At 41.9% G+C, this 18,402-nt stretch overlaps 1 protein-coding gene across 1 annotated transcript; it reads left to right on the top strand.

Moving 5' to 3' along the window:
- Positions 1 to 10,610: 10,610 nt before the first annotated feature.
- LOC128063979 (zinc finger protein 233-like) lies at positions 10,611 to 16,767 on the top strand. Its single transcript, XM_052656803.1, has 4 exons — positions 10,611 to 10,653; positions 13,716 to 13,842; positions 16,455 to 16,541; positions 16,658 to 16,767. The coding sequence occupies exons 1-4, from the start codon at positions 10,639 to 10,641 to the stop codon at positions 16,765 to 16,767; spliced, it is 339 nt and encodes a 112-aa protein (XP_052512763.1). The 5' UTR covers positions 10,611 to 10,638.
- The last annotated feature ends 1,635 nt before the right edge of the window (positions 16,768 to 18,402 follow it).

Below are 18,402 nucleotides of genomic sequence, written 5' to 3'. Positions count from 1 at the left end.
TCTCAGTGGAGAAGTTTATTTTAATAATTATTACACATTCTGCTACATGTTTAAATATTTGTTGAATAAAATAGGAGTGGGTAGGAGGAATACTTGGGCATAAATAATAGTGATAATAGCCATTTTAAGGGCTTGATACAAATAACCACATTTAATTCTCACAAAAGCCCAGGGAGGTGGGTTATCTGCCCATTTAAAAAGAAGGACATTGAGACTCAGAACAAAATTTTCTTAGCTGAGGTCATCCAACCACTAAGAACCTGAGTTGGGCATTGAACTAAGGTATTTGCAGTCCCGACCTCATTTTGATTTGTTTGTTGTCTAGTCTGGAAGGAATAGTTTGTAAAACACCAAGAAAGTTATGTAAATAATTGTGTTTTCAGTGAGCTTTCTCATGCATCTTCAGCTCTTTCTTGTATTTTATTTCAAGTAATAGTAAGTTGATACTTTACTGAAATAATGGTTGGATAACTGAATAATGAAACGTTGTAGATAATTAAGAGACTATATAAAGCATAAAGAGAATATTGAATTCTTAATAATCCCAGAGACAATTACGCTCTGAAAAGGCGAAGTTAATGCATTGTCTGCTGGAGAAACTACAGAATTGTGTAGTAGGGCGCTCTAGGTTTGGAAGCGTTTCGGCTCCAGGGAGGCGGGGCTACGAAATTCGTTCCGAGCGGGGATGCCGTGAAAATACAATTCACAAGCTCAGTATAGCAACCAGCCCTTTCGAAGGCTAGGACGTGCCTGGAAATTCTGGTTAGTGTAGTGCGGGAATACCGTCGTTGAAGAACTTCCGCTCCAGGCGGTGGTTGTGTCCGTGCTCCTGTCGGGAATTCTGGGAAGCGTAGTCCGGGAGGTCTCTGTAGGCAGAGTCACTTCCGGCTCAGGTACGCGAGGCCGCGGCCTTCGTTCCTCTCGGAAAGGTGAGCCCTCCGTTTGCCGGTCCCCTCTTTCCGCGTCCACACTGACCTTTCTTCGCTTTCTTGTGGGCCAGTAGCGACCTGGCCCTCGGTCTGGTGGAAGGAACCGCCTGCGGCGCAGCGGGGATGGTGCGCCCTTTGACTAGTCCAGGAGCGGGACTGTCGGTGTATCCCCCGTTTAGGGGCCCCAGCCAGGGCCCTATGTCGCTGGGTTTGGTTTGTCTCCTGGGTTCTGTACTTTCCCAACCCGTTTCCTGACCACCAGCCCGTGATGACGCTTCCTAATAGTATATTCCACGAGAGTCTTAACGTCTCTGCCTCTCTTTCCTCTTCTTTAAAGTTGGTATTAGTGTCTGTGTATGCGTGCTCAGACGTGTCCAACTCTTTGCGACCCCATGAACTACAGCCCACCAGCCTCCCCTGTCCATGGAGTTTTCCAGGTGGGAATACTGGAGTGGGTTGCTGAGCCGCCCTCCAGGGGATCTTCCTGACACTGGGTTCTAAACCCGCGTCTCTTGCGTCTCCTGCCTTGGCAGGTGGATTCTTTACCACTGCGCCATATGGGAAGCCGCAGTGTCAACCTAATAGGGGTAGTTTGGGAGTTAAATGAAAATATATAGGGAAAGAGTTAGAACAGAGGCTAACCTGTGGTTGAAAACCACAAGGTCTCTTGTTACTAGTATTTTTTAATTTCCCAAGGAGCGCTTGGTTTCCTAAAGGCTTCTGTGAACCCGGGTTGGGGTCAGAGTTCTTGCAGCAGTGTTCCTGGCCCTTCTCTGATCCCTGAAGGAATCAGAGCTGTACCTGGATTCCTAATGATTTTTAAATTTAAATTTTTGGAGAGGGTCACTTCTGCGCGGAGTCTGGGATGTGTACTGAGATTTATGCGGGAATGCTGATGGAGTTCCGATTTCTCTCAGGTTCCTTTCTGCTTCACAGCCTTGATTTCTTGAAAAAGGCTGCAGTGAAAAGGGAATGCCCCTTTGGCCCCAGACAGCAGAGCCTCACCTGAGTGGGACTTAGCTTCTTTCTTCCTCTTATGTCATCTCTTCGCAGGGGAGAAGACATTCATGTCACTCATGGTCAAATTCTTTTGCTACAAAGGTGCCCTGATATTTGTTGAATAAATGCTAGAAGGGATGGGGGAGTGCTTGGGCATAGTTAATAATTACAGCCTGTACTTGCATGCTGAGTCGTGTCTGATGCTTTGCGAGCCCGCCAGTCTGGAAATTTTCAGGCAAGAATATTGAAGGGGGTTGCCATTTCCTCCTCCAGGGGATCTTCCTGACCCAAGGATCGAAACCCCGTCTCCTGTGTCTCCTGCATTGGCAGGGGGATTTTTTACCACTGAGCCACCTGGGAAGCTAATAGTGACAGTCTTTAAACATTATTCTCGGAGTTTTCTATGAATGAATGTACTTAATCCTTACAAGAGTGGATACTGTTATTCCCATGTTAAAGATGAGGAAACAGACACAGAGAGTATGATGCTTTCTTTTTTAAGTGATTTTATTAATTTGGTTGCGCCGGGTCTTAGTTGTGGCATGGGGGATTTAGATCCCTGTTCAGGGACTGAATCCTTGCCCCCTGTGTTGGAAGCATGGAGCCTTAGCCCCAGGCTACTAGGGAAGTTCTGAGCATGAGCCGTTTATTCTAGACCACACAGTAAGAGGCTTAACTGGGATTAGAATTTAGGTAGTTTCAAGACCCTGATGCTGGGAAAGATTGAAAGCAGGAGAAGAAGGGGGCAACAGAGTATGAGATGATTGTGTGGCGTCATCGACTCAGTGGACATGAGTTTGAGCAAATTCCAGGAGATAATGAAGGACAGGGAAGCCTGGCATGCTGCAGCCCGTGGAGTCGCAAAGAGTTGGGCAACGCTGAGCAACTGAACAGCAACAAGAAGTTTCAATATGCTGCTTTGTTTCTTAATGTGTTTAGTGTCACATTGAGAAGGCATGTTTGGATTTTTGTAGGGGGCCATGAAAATTTTGAGTTTTTCATTATAGCTTTTCAGTCATCTGCGGTTTTCTGCTGCTGCTGCTAAGTCAGTCAGTCGTATCCGACTCTGTGCGACCCCGTAGATGGCAGCCCACCAGGCTCCTCTGTCCCTGGGATTCTCCAGGCAGGAACACTGGAGTGGATTGCCGTTTCTTTCTCCAGTGCATGAAAGTGAAGTCTCTCAATCCTGTCCGACTCTTCGTGACCTCATGGACTGTAGCCCAGCAGGCTCCTCCGTCCATGGGATTTTCCAGGCAAGAGTACTGGAGTGGGTTGCCATTGCCTTCTCCGCATCTGCGGTTTATTTGTGTTTTATTTGAAATAATATTGTAACTCATATTTTGATTATAAAATAATGCTTGCATATTATAGAGAATTAAGAAAAGACGTGAAGTATAAGGATGTAGTACAGGATATAGAGATAACAATAGTAATATTTTAATGTTTTCCTGTTCTGTAGATTTATTTTTGGATTTTTACTTAAGTTTTACAAAATAGGTATGATAGGTTTTATTTTCCCATTAAATTTTTACAATGGAAATTTACAAGCAGAGCCAAATGTAATAAGAATAAAATAATGAAGCCTTGGAGAACCATCACCCAAATTCAACCCTTGTTATCATTTGTCAGTCTGGTATCAACACATCCTCCCTCCCAGTTTTTGTTGTTGTTCAGTATTTTAAAGCAAGTCTCCAACGCTGAGTCAGTACAGTAGTGATCGATTTTTGATTATAACTGCCCAAAACTGATTATGACACATTGTTTATATGCAAAACCAAGAAAGGGACATGTTAGCAGCTACTTGAAGGTGTTTATTTTTGCAGCTTGGAAAATGACACTCATTTGAGAAAGTGAGGGGACATGAGAGCATTGTTCTTCGGAGAGTGATGGTGATAACATTTGTTTTCTGCTGTACAGTTTGACTTACCTATGTCTTAGGGCTCTTTTTTTTTTTAATATCTATTTATTTGGCTGCATTGGGTCTTAGTTGCGGCACTCAGGATCTTCATTGCGGCACGCCGGATCTTTTGTTGTGGGGCAGAGGTTCTCTGTAGCTGTGGCACACGGGCTCCAGAATGGATAGGCTCAGTAGTTGCCCTGCAGCGTTTGGGACCTTAGTTCTTCCACCAGAGATCATACCTGGGTCCCGTGCATTGGAAACGTGGAGTCATAGCCATTGGACCACTCTTTGTTTCTTGTCTCTTTTTTGTACACTGAAAATTCTGTTCCTGGGACCACATCATAGTTTCCTCTGTATGCCCAGCACATGGGACAAGACTGGCAAGGGTTTGAAGTTAGAGTAGCCACTCAACAGACTGTCAGCACCAAGGGTTTATAGTGCAAAATTCGTGAAATTGGAATTAGGTAAGAATAGAAACAGAAAAGAAGTAACCCATAGGGACACTCCTTAATTGCCTTTAATATTGGTAAGTTATAGGGTCCACCATTTATTTCAGGTTATTGAAATGTTTCTGAACAATTCTTTTCATGATATAAAACAAGCTTCCTAGGAAACACATTGATAGAAATGATGATAGCAAACATTTATAGATTGTGTTTTATGACTGGGCAGTGTTTCCAGTGACTTACAGATACTGCCTTATGTCTCAGCAGTTACCCTCATTTTACAGAGGAGAGGCAGGTTTTTAAAAAACAGTCATCATACAGTAAGGTTGTCTATTTTTCCCTTTCGGGGTACAATTCTATTAATTTAGCCACACGTATAGATTTATATTATCACCCCCATCATCAACTACAGAACAGTGCCATCACCCCCAAAAAATTCTCCTATATTTCCTTTATAATTACCCCTCACTGAGTCTATAAGCACTGGAAACCACTATAACCCTATAGTTTCATCTTTTTGAGAGTGCCACTTAAATGAACTTGTACCATCTATAACCCTTTAAGGTTGGTATCTTTCACTCCGATAATGCCTTTTTTTTTTAATGGAAAATTTTATTTGGGCAAATTGAGGGTTATAACCCAGGAACAGCATCTCAGGGAATTCTGAGAACCATTCGCAGTGTAATGCCTTTTACATTCATCCAAGTTGTTGTGTATATCAGTACTTTGTTTTTGTTGCTGGTTAATATTACGTTTATGGTTATACTAGTTTATTCACCCACTGAAGAAAATTTGGGATGTTTTTGTGCTGTGCTTAGTCACTCAGTCGTGTCCGGTTCTTTGCAACCCCGTCGACTGTGGCTCGCCAGGCTCCTCTGTCCATGGGATTCTCCAGGCAAGAATACTGGAGTGGGTTGCCATGCCCTCCTCCAGGGGATCTCCCCAACCCAGGGATCAAACCCAGGTCTCCCACATTGCAGGCGGATTCTTTACCGTCTGAGCCACCAGGGAAGCCCAAGAATACTGGTGTGGGTAACCTATCCCTTCTCCAGAGGAACTTCTGACCCAGGAATTGAACTGAGGTCTTCTGCATTGCAGGCAGATTTTTTAACCAGCTGAGCTACCCAGCTTTTGGCAGTTATGAGTAAGCTGTTATAAACACTTGTGTACAAGGTTTTGTTTTGGTTTGTTTGCTTATTTCTCTAGAATTTATAACCAGGAATGGGATTGGTGGGTCATATAGAAAATGTATGTGTAACTTTGTAAGAAGCAGCCAAACTGTTCTCCAGGATATCTGCTGTTTTGCGTTCCCATTAATGATATACAAGAGTTCCAGGTGCTTCACATCCTTGTCGGCACTTCGTATTTTCTGTTGTTTTTTTAAAAAACTTTATTATATCATAATAAAGTGTTATCTTATTGTGACTTTAATTTACATTTCTCTAATGACTAATAATGTTCAGCAGATACATCTTTTCTTCAGCTTATTTATCTTCTTTACTAAAATGTTTATATGTTTTGCTAAATTTTAAATTGAGTAACTGAGTTGTATTTCCTCACTATTGATGTTTGAGAGTTATTCACGTATTCTAAATATAAGTTATTTGTCAGATGTCATTTGCAAATATTTTTTCTCAGACTGGCTTGTCTTTTCATCCTCTGAACAGTGTATTTTGCAGAGCAAAAGTTTTAGTTTTGATGAAGTCTCATTTATCAGTGTCTTATGAGTTGTGCTTTTCACGTCTAAGAACTCTGCCTAACTCTAAGTCAGGAAGAGTTTCTCTTATGTTTTCTTCTGGAAGTCATGATATGTACTCTTTCATTGCTAATACTGGTAACTTTTTTAAAATCTCTCTTTTATTCTTTGTCATTCTTGCTAGAGTTTTTGTTACGGTAAGAAAAAAAAGAATACTTTTGGTTCCATTGACTTGGCTCTATTACACATCTGTTTTCAATTTCATTGATTTCTGCATTTACCTTTATTTTATCCTTTCTTTTGTTTGACTTGGGTTTATTTTGCTTCTCTTTTCTAGCATCTTAAGTGTAACCTAGAGGTTTTCTTCTAAGAAGTTGAGCACATCCCAAACAGGATAAACTAAACTAAAGACAAAGAAAGAAACCAAAAAGCATTACCCAGAGAAAAAATAATGCATTATGTTTATGTTCTACTTGTCATATAAAAAACTCTTACGGACAAATCAGAACTTTTTGGCCAACCCAATATATACTTTGAAAACTGTCAGTGTTATAATTTTTGCTTCCAATGGCAAAATATATTTTGAAAAACTCAAGAGATAAGTCATCTACCATGTTTGCCCAGATATTTACTGGTCTGTGACTCCTTCCTGATGATACATTTTTTTTCCCCCTTGTTGCCTTTGAAAGTTTTCCTTTACCAATCCTTTTAAGGCAAGTAGGCTCCCTATGAATTCTGAGTTTATCAGAGAACATTTTCACGAAACTTCATCCCTAAATATTTTTCTAAACTGTTGTCTTTAGTATACAAGTCTGCTTTGACAGTTCTTTTTTTTCACTCCTTTAAAAGTATTGTGCTACTTCCTTCTGGCCTCGTGATTTCTAATGAAAAATCTGGAACGTTTGAATCACCGTACCCCTGTGGCAATGCATTGTTTTTCTCTGGTGTCTTTCAAGCACCATTATTGCCTGGGAGCTCTGTATCGAGGCAAGTCCTAGGATCCAGTTTCATACCAATTTAGCTAGAATTTTGTTGGTAGGGGTGGGACCAAGGTGCTTCCTTTTAATAGGAACCCCAGGTGATGTTTATCTATTTTAAGGTTGGAAAAGTGCTTGCTGAACAGCTTCATTCAATTTTTTAACATTTATTGTTTAACCTACATACAGTAGAATTACTTTTAGTGTAAATCCTGTGAGTTTTGGCCATCGCATCACACTAAAAGATTGTGCAGGAATGAAGATATTCCTTGTTTTAACTTTCGACAGCAGTGGAAATTGATGAAGTCACTTGGCACTACTTGTGACTCCAACAAAGTTACTTGTCCCTGAAATGACTTTACTTTCATACACGTTTCATATTGCAGTCAGTTTTGGTGGGATGCTGAAGCCACCAGCTTTTTAGGAATATTCAAGAGGTGATATATGCCTACTGATAATTGCTACCTAAAATAAATATACTTAGAAACAAACCAGGGCTAATGTGTGGCTTCTGTATATTTCATGGTGACAATGAGGATGACACTAATAATAGCTGATCTTTATTGGGTGCTTATAATGAACCTCACTGGCTTTCTAATGCTCTGATGCCTTAACTCATGTATTCTCCATGATAAACCTATTTTTATTTCCATTAGAAAAATTTATTTTGGGCCATGTCATGCTGCCCGTGGCATCTTAGTTCCTCAACAAGGGATTGAACCAGCACCCTGGACAGTGAAAGTGTGGATTCCTAACCACTGGACCACTACAGAATCCTTCCTGTTTTTATTTACATTTTACCGATGAAGAAACAGAGGCATTGAGGGGTTAATTAACTTGCAAAATTTTACTTTGCTAACTAGGTGCTCAGTCCTGTGACTCTTTGTGACCCTATGGACTGTAGCCCACCAGGCTCCTCTGTCTATGGGATTCTCCAGGCAAGAATACTGGAGTGGGTTGCCATGCCCTCCTCCAGGGGATTTTCCCAACCCAGGGACTGACACCTCTCCCACACCCTCCTTCATTGCCTGCTTGGACAAAGCATTGCTTCTATTAGAATGGCAAAGTGGGTTTTAGGGATTAATGCTGGCGACGGAATGAAACACCAACACTGCAGAGTGGTTTGAATCTTTATATTTTAACCCTTGCTTCTTACAGCTACTTTATTTTATATCCCTAGCACAACAAGCTACAGGGCAAGCTGCCAAGCACTATGATTCAGAGACTATACAGTGCGCAGGCGCAGGGCGAGATAACCTTTACCTTGACTTATTTACTGCAGCTAAGACTTTGTTTTGGGGAACTTCTTTATCAACTTAGAATCCGTTTTGTCCCAGGGTCTGTTCCTTTTGAGGAATCAGAGAAACATCCTTGTGTGCAAGAAATGTTCTTTTCCCACGGGAACAAACAGGATTCTTAGCTGAACATCTCGTTTGCAAGAATGTTCAGCCCTGGTTGAGAGTCTCATTTGCAAGCACTTCTCAACCTTCTTTAAACCTAGTTCCCTACAGATTAATAAGATCGCAGCCAAACTTGTCAAAAGGTATCTTGGACCAGCTGACTGTTAAAAGCTAAGAGGGCTAGGACTTCCCTGGCAGTCCAGTGTTACTACTTCTCCTTCCAATGCAGGGGGTGTGGGTTCAATCCCTGGTGGAGGAACTAATAAGATCCCACGTGCCTCACAGGCCAAAAAAACACAAAACAGAAGCAGTATTGTAACAAATTCAGTAAAGACTTCAGAAAAACCTAAGAGGGTAGAGAATGAAGGTGGGCAAACTACTGCCCATGGCTTATTTTTGTAAAGCTCCTCTCCCTCCCCAGCTGAGAATGGTTTTTACATTTAAAGGTTGTAAAAGGAACAAAAGGAACCTTATTCCACAGAGACACTATGTGGCCACAAAGCCTGTGATTAGCCCTCCCTCCCTTCTTTTGAGTTCTTTTTCTTCCACAGATGACTTGGAAGTTGCTTGAGAATAGTAAAGAAGATAAATAACAGTAAATGACTGTTAAGAATGGTAAATAACCTCGAGGAGTGAAGTCGCTCAGTCGTGCCCGACTCTTTGCGACCCCATGGACTGTAGCCTACCAGGCTCCTCTGTCCATGGGATTTTCCAGGCAATAGTCCTGGAGTGGATTGCCATTTCCTTCTCCAGGGGATCTTCCCAACCCAGGGCTCGAACCCAGGTCTCCCGCATTGTAGACAGATGCTTTACCATCTGAGCCACCAGGGAAGTCGAGGAAGAACCCAAGAAGTCAAGCTCGTGGTTTCTGGATCCTCCCATGGGTCAAGCACGGAGCCAGTGCTTCACATAGATACAGTATCATCGTGGGCTTCTATAATCTTTACCATACCCACATGGGAAGAGGGATGTACCACTGGAATCTCCTCCAGCTTCAGGAGGAATATTCACCAGCCATTAAGCTTCTCAGAAGGGTGGTCTCAAAGTCTAAACGAACGTTATTGGGTTGGTGAAAAAGTTCTTTTGGGTTCTTCCCTAAAATGGTACAGAAAATGCGAATGAACCTTTTGGCCACCTGCAATATTATCAGGGCAATAAATTATTAGGTGAAAAACCATAATCTCTGCTGCCCAGATTTCTTACAACCCCCATTTGAAGGACTGTTTTATACTGCAGAATAGTGCCTGCTTCTTCCCTGACGGCTCAGAGCGTAAAGCGTCTGCCTGCAATGCAGGAGACCCGGGTTCAATCCCTGGGTCAGGAAGATCCCCTGGAGAAGGCAATGGCACCCTACTCCAGTACTCTTGCTTGGAAAATCCCATGGATGGAGAAGCCTGGTAGACTACAGTCCATGGGATTGCAAAGAATCGGACACGACTAAGCGACTTCACTTCACTTTCACTTTCTCTGAAGCTACCAGATATTAATCTAAAACACTGGTGTATTCACAGCAGTTTTCCACTACTCACCCATGCATCCTAACAGCAATCTTATGGTGTTTGTACTATTAAAATCCTAGTGTTGAATGCAGCTTACAGAAGTAAGCCTAGAGAGGTTGATTTAACCATGGTTAAAAAATCTATAGCAAATCTTTAACAGTGCCAATATAGAGCAATTCCCAGGAGGTGCAGTGGTAAAGAATCCACCTGCCAATGCAGGAGATGCAAGAGATATGGGTTTGGTCCCTGGGTTGGGAAGATCCCCTGGAGAAGGAAATGGCAATCTACTCCAGTATTGTTGCCTGATTCCATGGACTGAGGAGCCTGGTGGGCTACAGTCCACTGGGTCACCAGGAGTCAGACGTGACTTAGCACACACACAAGGAATATAGAGCAAATGTGCAGCAAATATATAGTAATTAGAGGTTTTAAAAGCTAATTTTCCCCAGAGGTACTTATAACAAGCACCTCTCCTGTCCCACTTAACTGTGTCTCCTTTTCCACGTTCCCCAGGTTCACAGTGCGAATCTGGGGAGGCTCGAGCTGTGTGAGGGCTGCAGGGTGTGGCGGTGCAGGCTGCCCCTCGCCGGTGGGCATCCTGCTGGGTTAGCCTAGGGATGGTTAGACCCCCGCCCACACCCTGCCTGTGAAGGTGTGTGTGGCTGCATCTGCCCAGGAGAAGGGACACCTTTTTCTGATTTGCACAGAGATGCGTTTCCCCCTCCCTCATGGCCTCTTTCTGGTTTTGTGTCTCTTCAGGTCTCTGCCTTTCCCCAGGAAAAGGACAAGAAGATGATGAAGTTCCAGGTGAGTTGGATTTTTTATTTCTGTCACTTAACAGGTAATTTCATTTCTCAGTGGATACCTTATTTCTCTTCCTTGCCAAGAGTAAAGAATGGCCGCATTTAATACCATTCGTGTGCCATGCTCTGTTGGTTCACTTTCTTTAAAATTTCCTTTCTCAGTTTTTATATATTACCATGTTTTTCACAACTAATAGTGTAAAAGAGAATGGAAATTTTTAAAATGGGAAGGCCCACACATTATTACCCTGCCTACAAATCACTTGTTTTTTTATGTTTATTTTTCACGTGCATTCATAACTAGACTTGCAATAATAGATACAATTTAGAATTGTCTCTTTTTCACATAAGATTATGGCACTCAATTTCTGTCATCTATTATTTCAGTGAACTATACACTCCTCCTTTTAAAAAAAGTATTCCTCATTCACAGCCTTTAACGTCTTGATGATTCTTGCAGTTTTACACAACAGAATCATTTTCCCTATATTTAATCTTTGCTCAGAGTAATTCTGAGAGAATTCTAATATTATTTGTCCAATGTTCTAGGGACTCAAAACTTAAAAAAAAATTTAATAAGTTTTTTTAAGTGGTACCCCACAGACTTTGTATAAAGAATAGCTAAAGAGTAGTTTTGTCTAACAGAATCATACTGAGGCTGAACTCAGAAAAAGGCTGTTAGCTATTTTCATTCAAAAAGATCTAGATTCTTTCTTTCCAGGACCTGAAAGCTTTCTTTGTGTGTGTCTGTGTCTGTTTGTGTACCTTTCTGTGTTATACCATTCATGAATTTATTAGAGCAGTACAGGTACTTAATTGTAAAATTTTAGTCATACTGTAAGTCATGCAGACACTGTGTAGCAGAAACTATCACAACTTTGTAAAGAAACTATACTCCAAAAAAAAGACACAGGTAACTTTCCATCTGTAACTCTATTCACTGCTCTGAGAGGGACTGAATCATCTTCACCGTCAACATGAAAATAAGAGGTTCATGTAAGTTCAGAGCCTGTTCAGGTTTCTACAGTAGGCACGTGTCTGGCCAATTCCAAAGTCTTTCTGGACCAAGAGTTTCAGGCATACTGTTGGGGTGGAAAGAGACACAAAGCAAAAACGAAAAAACAAACCAAACCAGAGTTCTCATTCAGAGACCAAGACTTGAAGTTGTGATGTTTGAAGCTCCAGCCAGAACAAATGCAGTGTTGAGCAGGTCTTCATGTAGAAATTTTAAATTTCCCTATTAGCAAATAAAAATTAAAAGATAACAAGGTAGGAAGAAAAGTCTTTATATCATATATGGAAGAAAAGGCCTTAGTGTCTCCAAGTGAATGAATGTTATTACAAAGCAAGAAACAGAGATGACCAGTAAACATATGAAAAGAGAGGAATTGCTTATCAATTTTGTGCAAGTTTTTGAGATAACTAGTTTTGGCTTCCCAAATTGACTTCTGAGATTATCAAAGATTTTTGGTTTTTGCTTTTAAGTATTCATGTCCGTTGTTGTCCAGAGTATGGAGGCTTAGGAATTTATACTTTCTTGGAAGCAGAATAAATTAAGAAAAATCTTTTTGGAGGAAACACTTGCCATTATGGTCTCAAAACTTTAAAGTTTGTTTTTCTTCAACATTACCATTTCTACACTTTGTAATTTATCTTCAGGAGATAACCAGCAGAGTTCTAGGGACTAAGGTCTATATGGAAACAATCTTGCAACATTGTTAATAATATATACTCTGAAACTAAGTAAGCATGCATTATTTATATCAGTTCACTATATTCTCAACCACCAATTCCTTGAATTACTGTGTAGCCCTGAAGTGAAATGTCAGCAGTGATGATGGTAATAGTAATCATAATTTAGCATTTACTAGATACTTGGGCTCCCGAAGAGCCGATGCTTTTGAGCTGTGGTGTTGGAGAAGACTCTTGAGAGTCCCTTGGACTGCAAGGAGATCCAATCAGTCCATTCTAAAGATCAGCCCTGGGTGTTCTTTGGAAGGAGTGATGCTGAAGCTGAAACTCCAGTACTTTGGCCACCCCATGCGAAGAGTTGACTCATTGGAAAAGACTCTGATGCTGGGAGGGATTGGGGGCAGAAGGAGAAGGGGACGACAGAGGATGAGATGGCTGGATGGCATCACTGACTCGATGGACATGAGTTTGAGTGAACTCCAGGAGTTGGTGATGGACAGGGAGGCCTGGCGTGCTGCGGTTCATGGGGTTGCAGAGTCGGACACGACTGAGCGGCTGAACTGAACTGGGCTCCCCAGGTGGCTCTAGTGGTAAAGAACCCATCTGCCTGCTAATGTAGGAGATGTAAAGAGACGTGGTTTCGATCCCTGGGTTGGAAGATCTCCTGGAGGTCATGGCAACCCACTCCAGGATTCTTGCCTGGAGAATTCCACAGACAGAAGAGCCTAGTGGGCTACAGTCCATAGTGTCACAGAGTCGGACACAACTAAAGTGACTTAGTATGCACACATTGGGTACATGCTATGTACCAGGCACTGTTCCTAAGTGTTTTACCTATAGTCACTCATTTTATTACTACCAGTACCCTAAGGTACAGTTACCAGCCTGCAAATGAAGAGAGGATGAGGACTGGGTCCAGGGCCCCACAGCAGAATGAGGCCCCAGAGCTGTGTCCATAAATGCTGCACATCTGTATGGGGGCACAGAGGAGGGGCTCCATACTTGGATAGGAAGAGTGACTCATGCCCTGTAAGTCTGGCACATCAAATAAGCAGTATATGTATATAAAAAGAGGGAAAACAGACTCCATTGCACACTGTTGGAACTAAAGCTTTTCTAGCAGCCCATGCAATGCAGCAGAGCTCCAGGGACTTACCTACAGGGGTACTGTCAAAAGGCAGCAGTTTAAAGTGCAAGGATTCCTTTTCCTGCAGCCTTTCTGGTGGATCGAATCAGCAGTGTGAAAGGCAAACAGAAGGCAGCTGCTGAAATGTGACTTGGTCCTTGGGAATCCGGAACCACCTCCCGTCCTTGGCACTTTCTCGGGGCTGTCCTTCTTCCATAAACATTGTGTGTGCGCGTTTGGTGTCATAGGAGCCAGTGTCCTTCAAGGACGTGGCCGTGGTCTTCACCGAGGAGGAGCTGGGGCTGCTGGACTCGGCTCAGAGGAAGCTGTACCAGGAAGTGATGCTGGAGAACTTCCGGAACCTGCTCTCAGTGGGTGAGCACAGCGCCTCGGGGACTCAGTGTCAGCCTCCTGGGATACCTTTGTGGGTGCAGTCATTTGAAGCTCTGGAACTCCTAAAATCGTCCTCTCAGCTTAGGTACCTACAAGTCCTAGTAATCCCAAAGACAGAGACAGTGTGTTTCTGTCCAGGAAAAAAATCTGTCCCTTGAACTATTAATATGAATGGGGAGCTTGTGGTCCTGCCCCATAAAGTTGAGTTGCTGCAGCTTTTCAGATTTTCATGGTGCCAGTAACTGTAGCTGTGGTTTTTCCGAGGTATTTTGGTTTTTCTGCTTTAGTGACATACCTTCAAACATACAGAAAATTTGCAAAAGTATAGAACAAGAATACCCCCATCGCTTTTACCTATGGCTCAGTGGTAAAGCATCCGCCTATAATGCAGGAGACACAGGAGCTTAAGTTCGATCCCTAAATCGGGAAGATGCCCTGGAGGAGGAAATGGCAACCCACTCTTATATTCTTGCCTGAAAAATCCCATGGACAGAGGAGCCTGGCAGGCTACAGTCCATGGGTGACAAAGAGTCAGACAGGACTGAGCGCAGCACACACACCTAGAGTAATATTTCACTCCATTTACTTTATCATTTATGTGAATGCTCTTTTCTCATATGCATAATTTATATCTGAACCATTTGAGGGTAATTTACACATGCCACGGCCCTAATATGCCTACATGCTTCTGTGTGCAGGCCGAGTTCAGGAATCCCGAGGACTACACTCTGACACCAGTGGCAAGCTGGGGGGTGCCCAGAGCCTCAAATAATTTACTAGAGGACTCTGAGGACTCGCTAAAAGCTGTTATACCCAAAGCTATGCTATTATATGGAAAGGTTACAGAATAGGCCTTGGGTGCTAGGAACTGTCCTTACCACTGTGGTATCTTTGTTTCCTAGTCTCAGGGCTTAGAGCTAGGATTAGGGGTGTGTCTGGGTGTGTACAGCTGTATTCATGTACATACACATACATGCAAATATATAAATATATATACATATGAATATTTATTCAGTTTCATTCAAAGTAAGAGAGGTACTAATTCAAATTATACGGAAACACCATTTTTCATTCATGAGGTTAGCAAAAATTCAAAAACTTTTTTTTTTTGTCTGTCTCATGAAGGTTATGGTATCTTCATTCCCCAACCAGGGATTGAACCCAGGCCCCAGCAGTCAAAGCCCCGAGTCTTAACCACTGGACCGCTAGAGAAGTCCCCCAGAATTCAGAAACTTAACACTATTTTGGGGTGGGGGGCAAGGTTGTGGGGAATAAAGCACTTTCATGTTTTGACAGTGGGAATGCAACACGATACCACCCCTATGGAGAAGAATTTGACAGTGTCTAACAGAACTATTGGAGAAGGAAATGGCAACCCACTCCAATGTTCTTGCCTGGAGAATCCCAGGAACAGGGGAGCCTGGTGGGCTGCCATCTATGAGGTCACACAGAGTCGGACACGACTGAAGTGACTTAGCAGCAACAGAACTATGGATTTACCCTTTCTCAGCAACTCACCTGTAGGAATTTTCCCTGAAGATAACCAAGTACAAAAGAGCATTAATAGTATACTTACTAGTTTGTGTAAGGGAAAAAAGGGAAAATAAGTAAATATATGTAAGCAACACAAGGATTAATCAGGAAATCATGAATTTAGTTTCTTGTCAATGGTAAATTGTGATGGCGTGGAAGGGGTGTTTGAGAGAGTCACACTTATCTGAGTAACACCTTTCTGTCTAGTTTGGACTTTTGAAAATATGTTAGGGGACTTCTCTGGTGCTCCAGTGGTCAAGACTCCACCTTCCAGTGCAGAAGATGCAGGTTCAGTCCCTGGTTGGGGAACTAAGATCCCACATGCCTCGTGGCCAAAAAAAAAACAAAACAAAACATAAAACAGAAGCAATACTGTAACAAATTCAATAAAGACTTTTAAAAAATGATCCACATCAAAAAAGTCTTAAGAAAATATTTAGTTCAACACATTCTAAAAAGTAAACAAGAATGTGAAGTGATGATCATTGAAAAGAAAAATGAATTGTGTTTGAAAGGAATACCTTAACCACAGTAAACAGAAAAGAAAGGATTCATGGAAGTAGCTAAGGAATACAGTTTATAACTCTATATACCTTTAGTTTTAGGTCTAGTTGGAGGAGGATGGGAGAATGAATTGCAACCCTCAACACTTCTTAGTGGATTTGTTTATTGCAGTGAACGGAATAAGCAACTCTACTGCAGGGGCCCAGGCAATTCACTGGAGAAAGTAGTTTTTCAACAGATAGTGCTGAACACTTGGACTTCTGTATGCATATATTTGCATGCCTCCCACCTACAAAATGAAAGATTAACTCAAAGTGGATGAAGGGCCTAATGTAAAATGTAGAAGTGTGAAACTTGTAGATGGAAACACAGGAGAAAATTTTCATGACCTTGGTTAGGCAAAGGTTTCTTAGATATGACGCCAAAAACATGAATCAGAAGAAGGAAAAAAAACCCCCAAAAATGAAAATATGATTCAGGAGGGGGAAAAAAACAAAAAACCACAAGTTAGACTTGGTCAAAATTGAAAACTTTTGCTCTTCTCTCCTTTTTCACAGGAAATCAGCCCTTCAAACCAGAGCTTATATTCCAGCTGGAGAGAGAAGAGCGTTTGATGATGGAGACCCAGAGAGATGGGTGTTCAGGTGAGAACCATCCGGCAGTCACCCAGCAGCCAGAGAGCCCCTCCCAGAACACGAGTCAGAAGGGGTCAGGCCCTGAGGTGTCTGTACCCTCACTGCTCTAACTTCTCCTATCCTAGCTCATTTCTTCTGTCCCAGCTGCACTGGCCCACTTGCTGCCCATCAGACCTGTCTCAGTGATGCTTCTGCTTCTGGTCACTTGGCTTCCTTTGCTGTGTGCCTTGAATGAGTGAGTCGGTTAATACATGCGTGGTCTTCACTCTCTTCAGTCCTCCCTGAGGCAGCCAACAGATATAGAGTAAACCATGTGATAGAGAGATACTCCAGAGTGTCGTTTGTCTTCATTTGAACGCCTGTCCTAATTCTGTGTAGGTGTCCTTTAGTATTCATGGATAGGTACTCCTTATTCCTAAAAGGTTAAGAATAGCCAGGCAACTAAAAGAAATATCAGAAATGATCAGTGCTAAAGGATAATCTGCCCTCCCATGCAGCAATTTCAGGTGAGACACTCTCACATTAACTTCCTCAGTCAAATGCCCAGTTCTTTATCTTCTCATTCTGGTCTTACTTCTTACTCTCCCATCCTCTAATATGTAACACTCTCTTGACCTAGCTACAGTTTCCTTTTTTTTTTTTTTTTTTAATTTTATTCAGTTTGTTTAAATTAAAAAAAAGTCAGTTCACCTATTTCTCCCATCCCCAAACTGCTGCCTCTTGCAACCAACCATCTGTTGTCTGTGAGCTTTCTTGGTGTGTGTGTGTGTTGGGGAGCGGTTTCAGATTCCACATATAATAGAGATCGAGCAGTATTTGTCTTTAAATACCTCCAAGGTCTACCTGTATTGCTGTAAATGGCAAGATTTCATTTTTATTTATTATTGAATTTTCTTTATCCGTTTATCCATCAGTGGACACTAAGATTGTTCCTTTATCTTGACTGTTATAAATAATTCTGCAGTGTACATGTACAGTGTACATTTGTTGTTCAGTCATATCTGATTCTTTGCAACCCTGTGGGCTGTATCTTTTCAAGTTAGTGTTTTCTTTTTCTTCAGATAAATACCTAGAAGTAGAATTGCTGAGTTATATAATTCTATTTTTAATTTTTTGAGGAACCTCCATAACGACTTCCATAGTGGCTGCACCAACTTATATTCCCACCGACAGTGTACAAGGCTTCCCTTTTCTCTGCATCCTTGCCAGCATTTGTCATCTCTTGTCTTAGAGCCTAGTGAGCCACAGTCCATTGGGTCGCAAAGAGTCAGACACAACTGAAGCGACTGAGCACACACGCACATCTTTCTGATAATAGCCATTCCAACAGATGGGAGTTGATCGCTCATTGTAATTTTGACTTGCATTTCCCTGGTGATTAATGTTGTTGAGCATCTTTTTATGAACCTGTTGGCCAGCTGTGTGTCTTCTTTGGGAAAATGTCTATTCAGGTCTTCTGCCCACTTTTTTTTAATTGAATAGTTTGTTTTTTTGCTATTGAATTGTATGAATTCTCTATGTAGTTTGGATATTAACCCCTTATCAAATACATGATTTACAAATATTTTCTCCCATTCAGTAAGTTTGCTTTTTCATTTTGCTGTTGGATTCCTTTGCTGTGCAGAAGCTTCTTAGTTTGATGTAGTCCCACTTGTTTATTTTTGCTTTTGTTGCTTTTGATCATATGATTTTTATCCTTCATTTTGCTAATACTGGGTGTCACATGTAGTGATTTGAAGATGTTGAACCATCCTTGCATTCCTAGAATAAGTCCTATGTGATTGTCTTGTATGGTTTTTTAATGTGTGTTGAATTCAGAATATTTTGTTGAGGATTTTTGCATCGTGTTCACAAGGGGGTACTGGGCTGT

Source organism: Budorcas taxicolor, chromosome 18, assembly GCF_023091745.1.
Source record: "Budorcas taxicolor isolate Tak-1 chromosome 18, Takin1.1, whole genome shotgun sequence".
Taxonomy (NCBI): domain Eukaryota; kingdom Metazoa; phylum Chordata; class Mammalia; order Artiodactyla; family Bovidae; genus Budorcas; species Budorcas taxicolor.
This window is presented reverse-complemented; position numbering and strand designations above follow the sequence as displayed.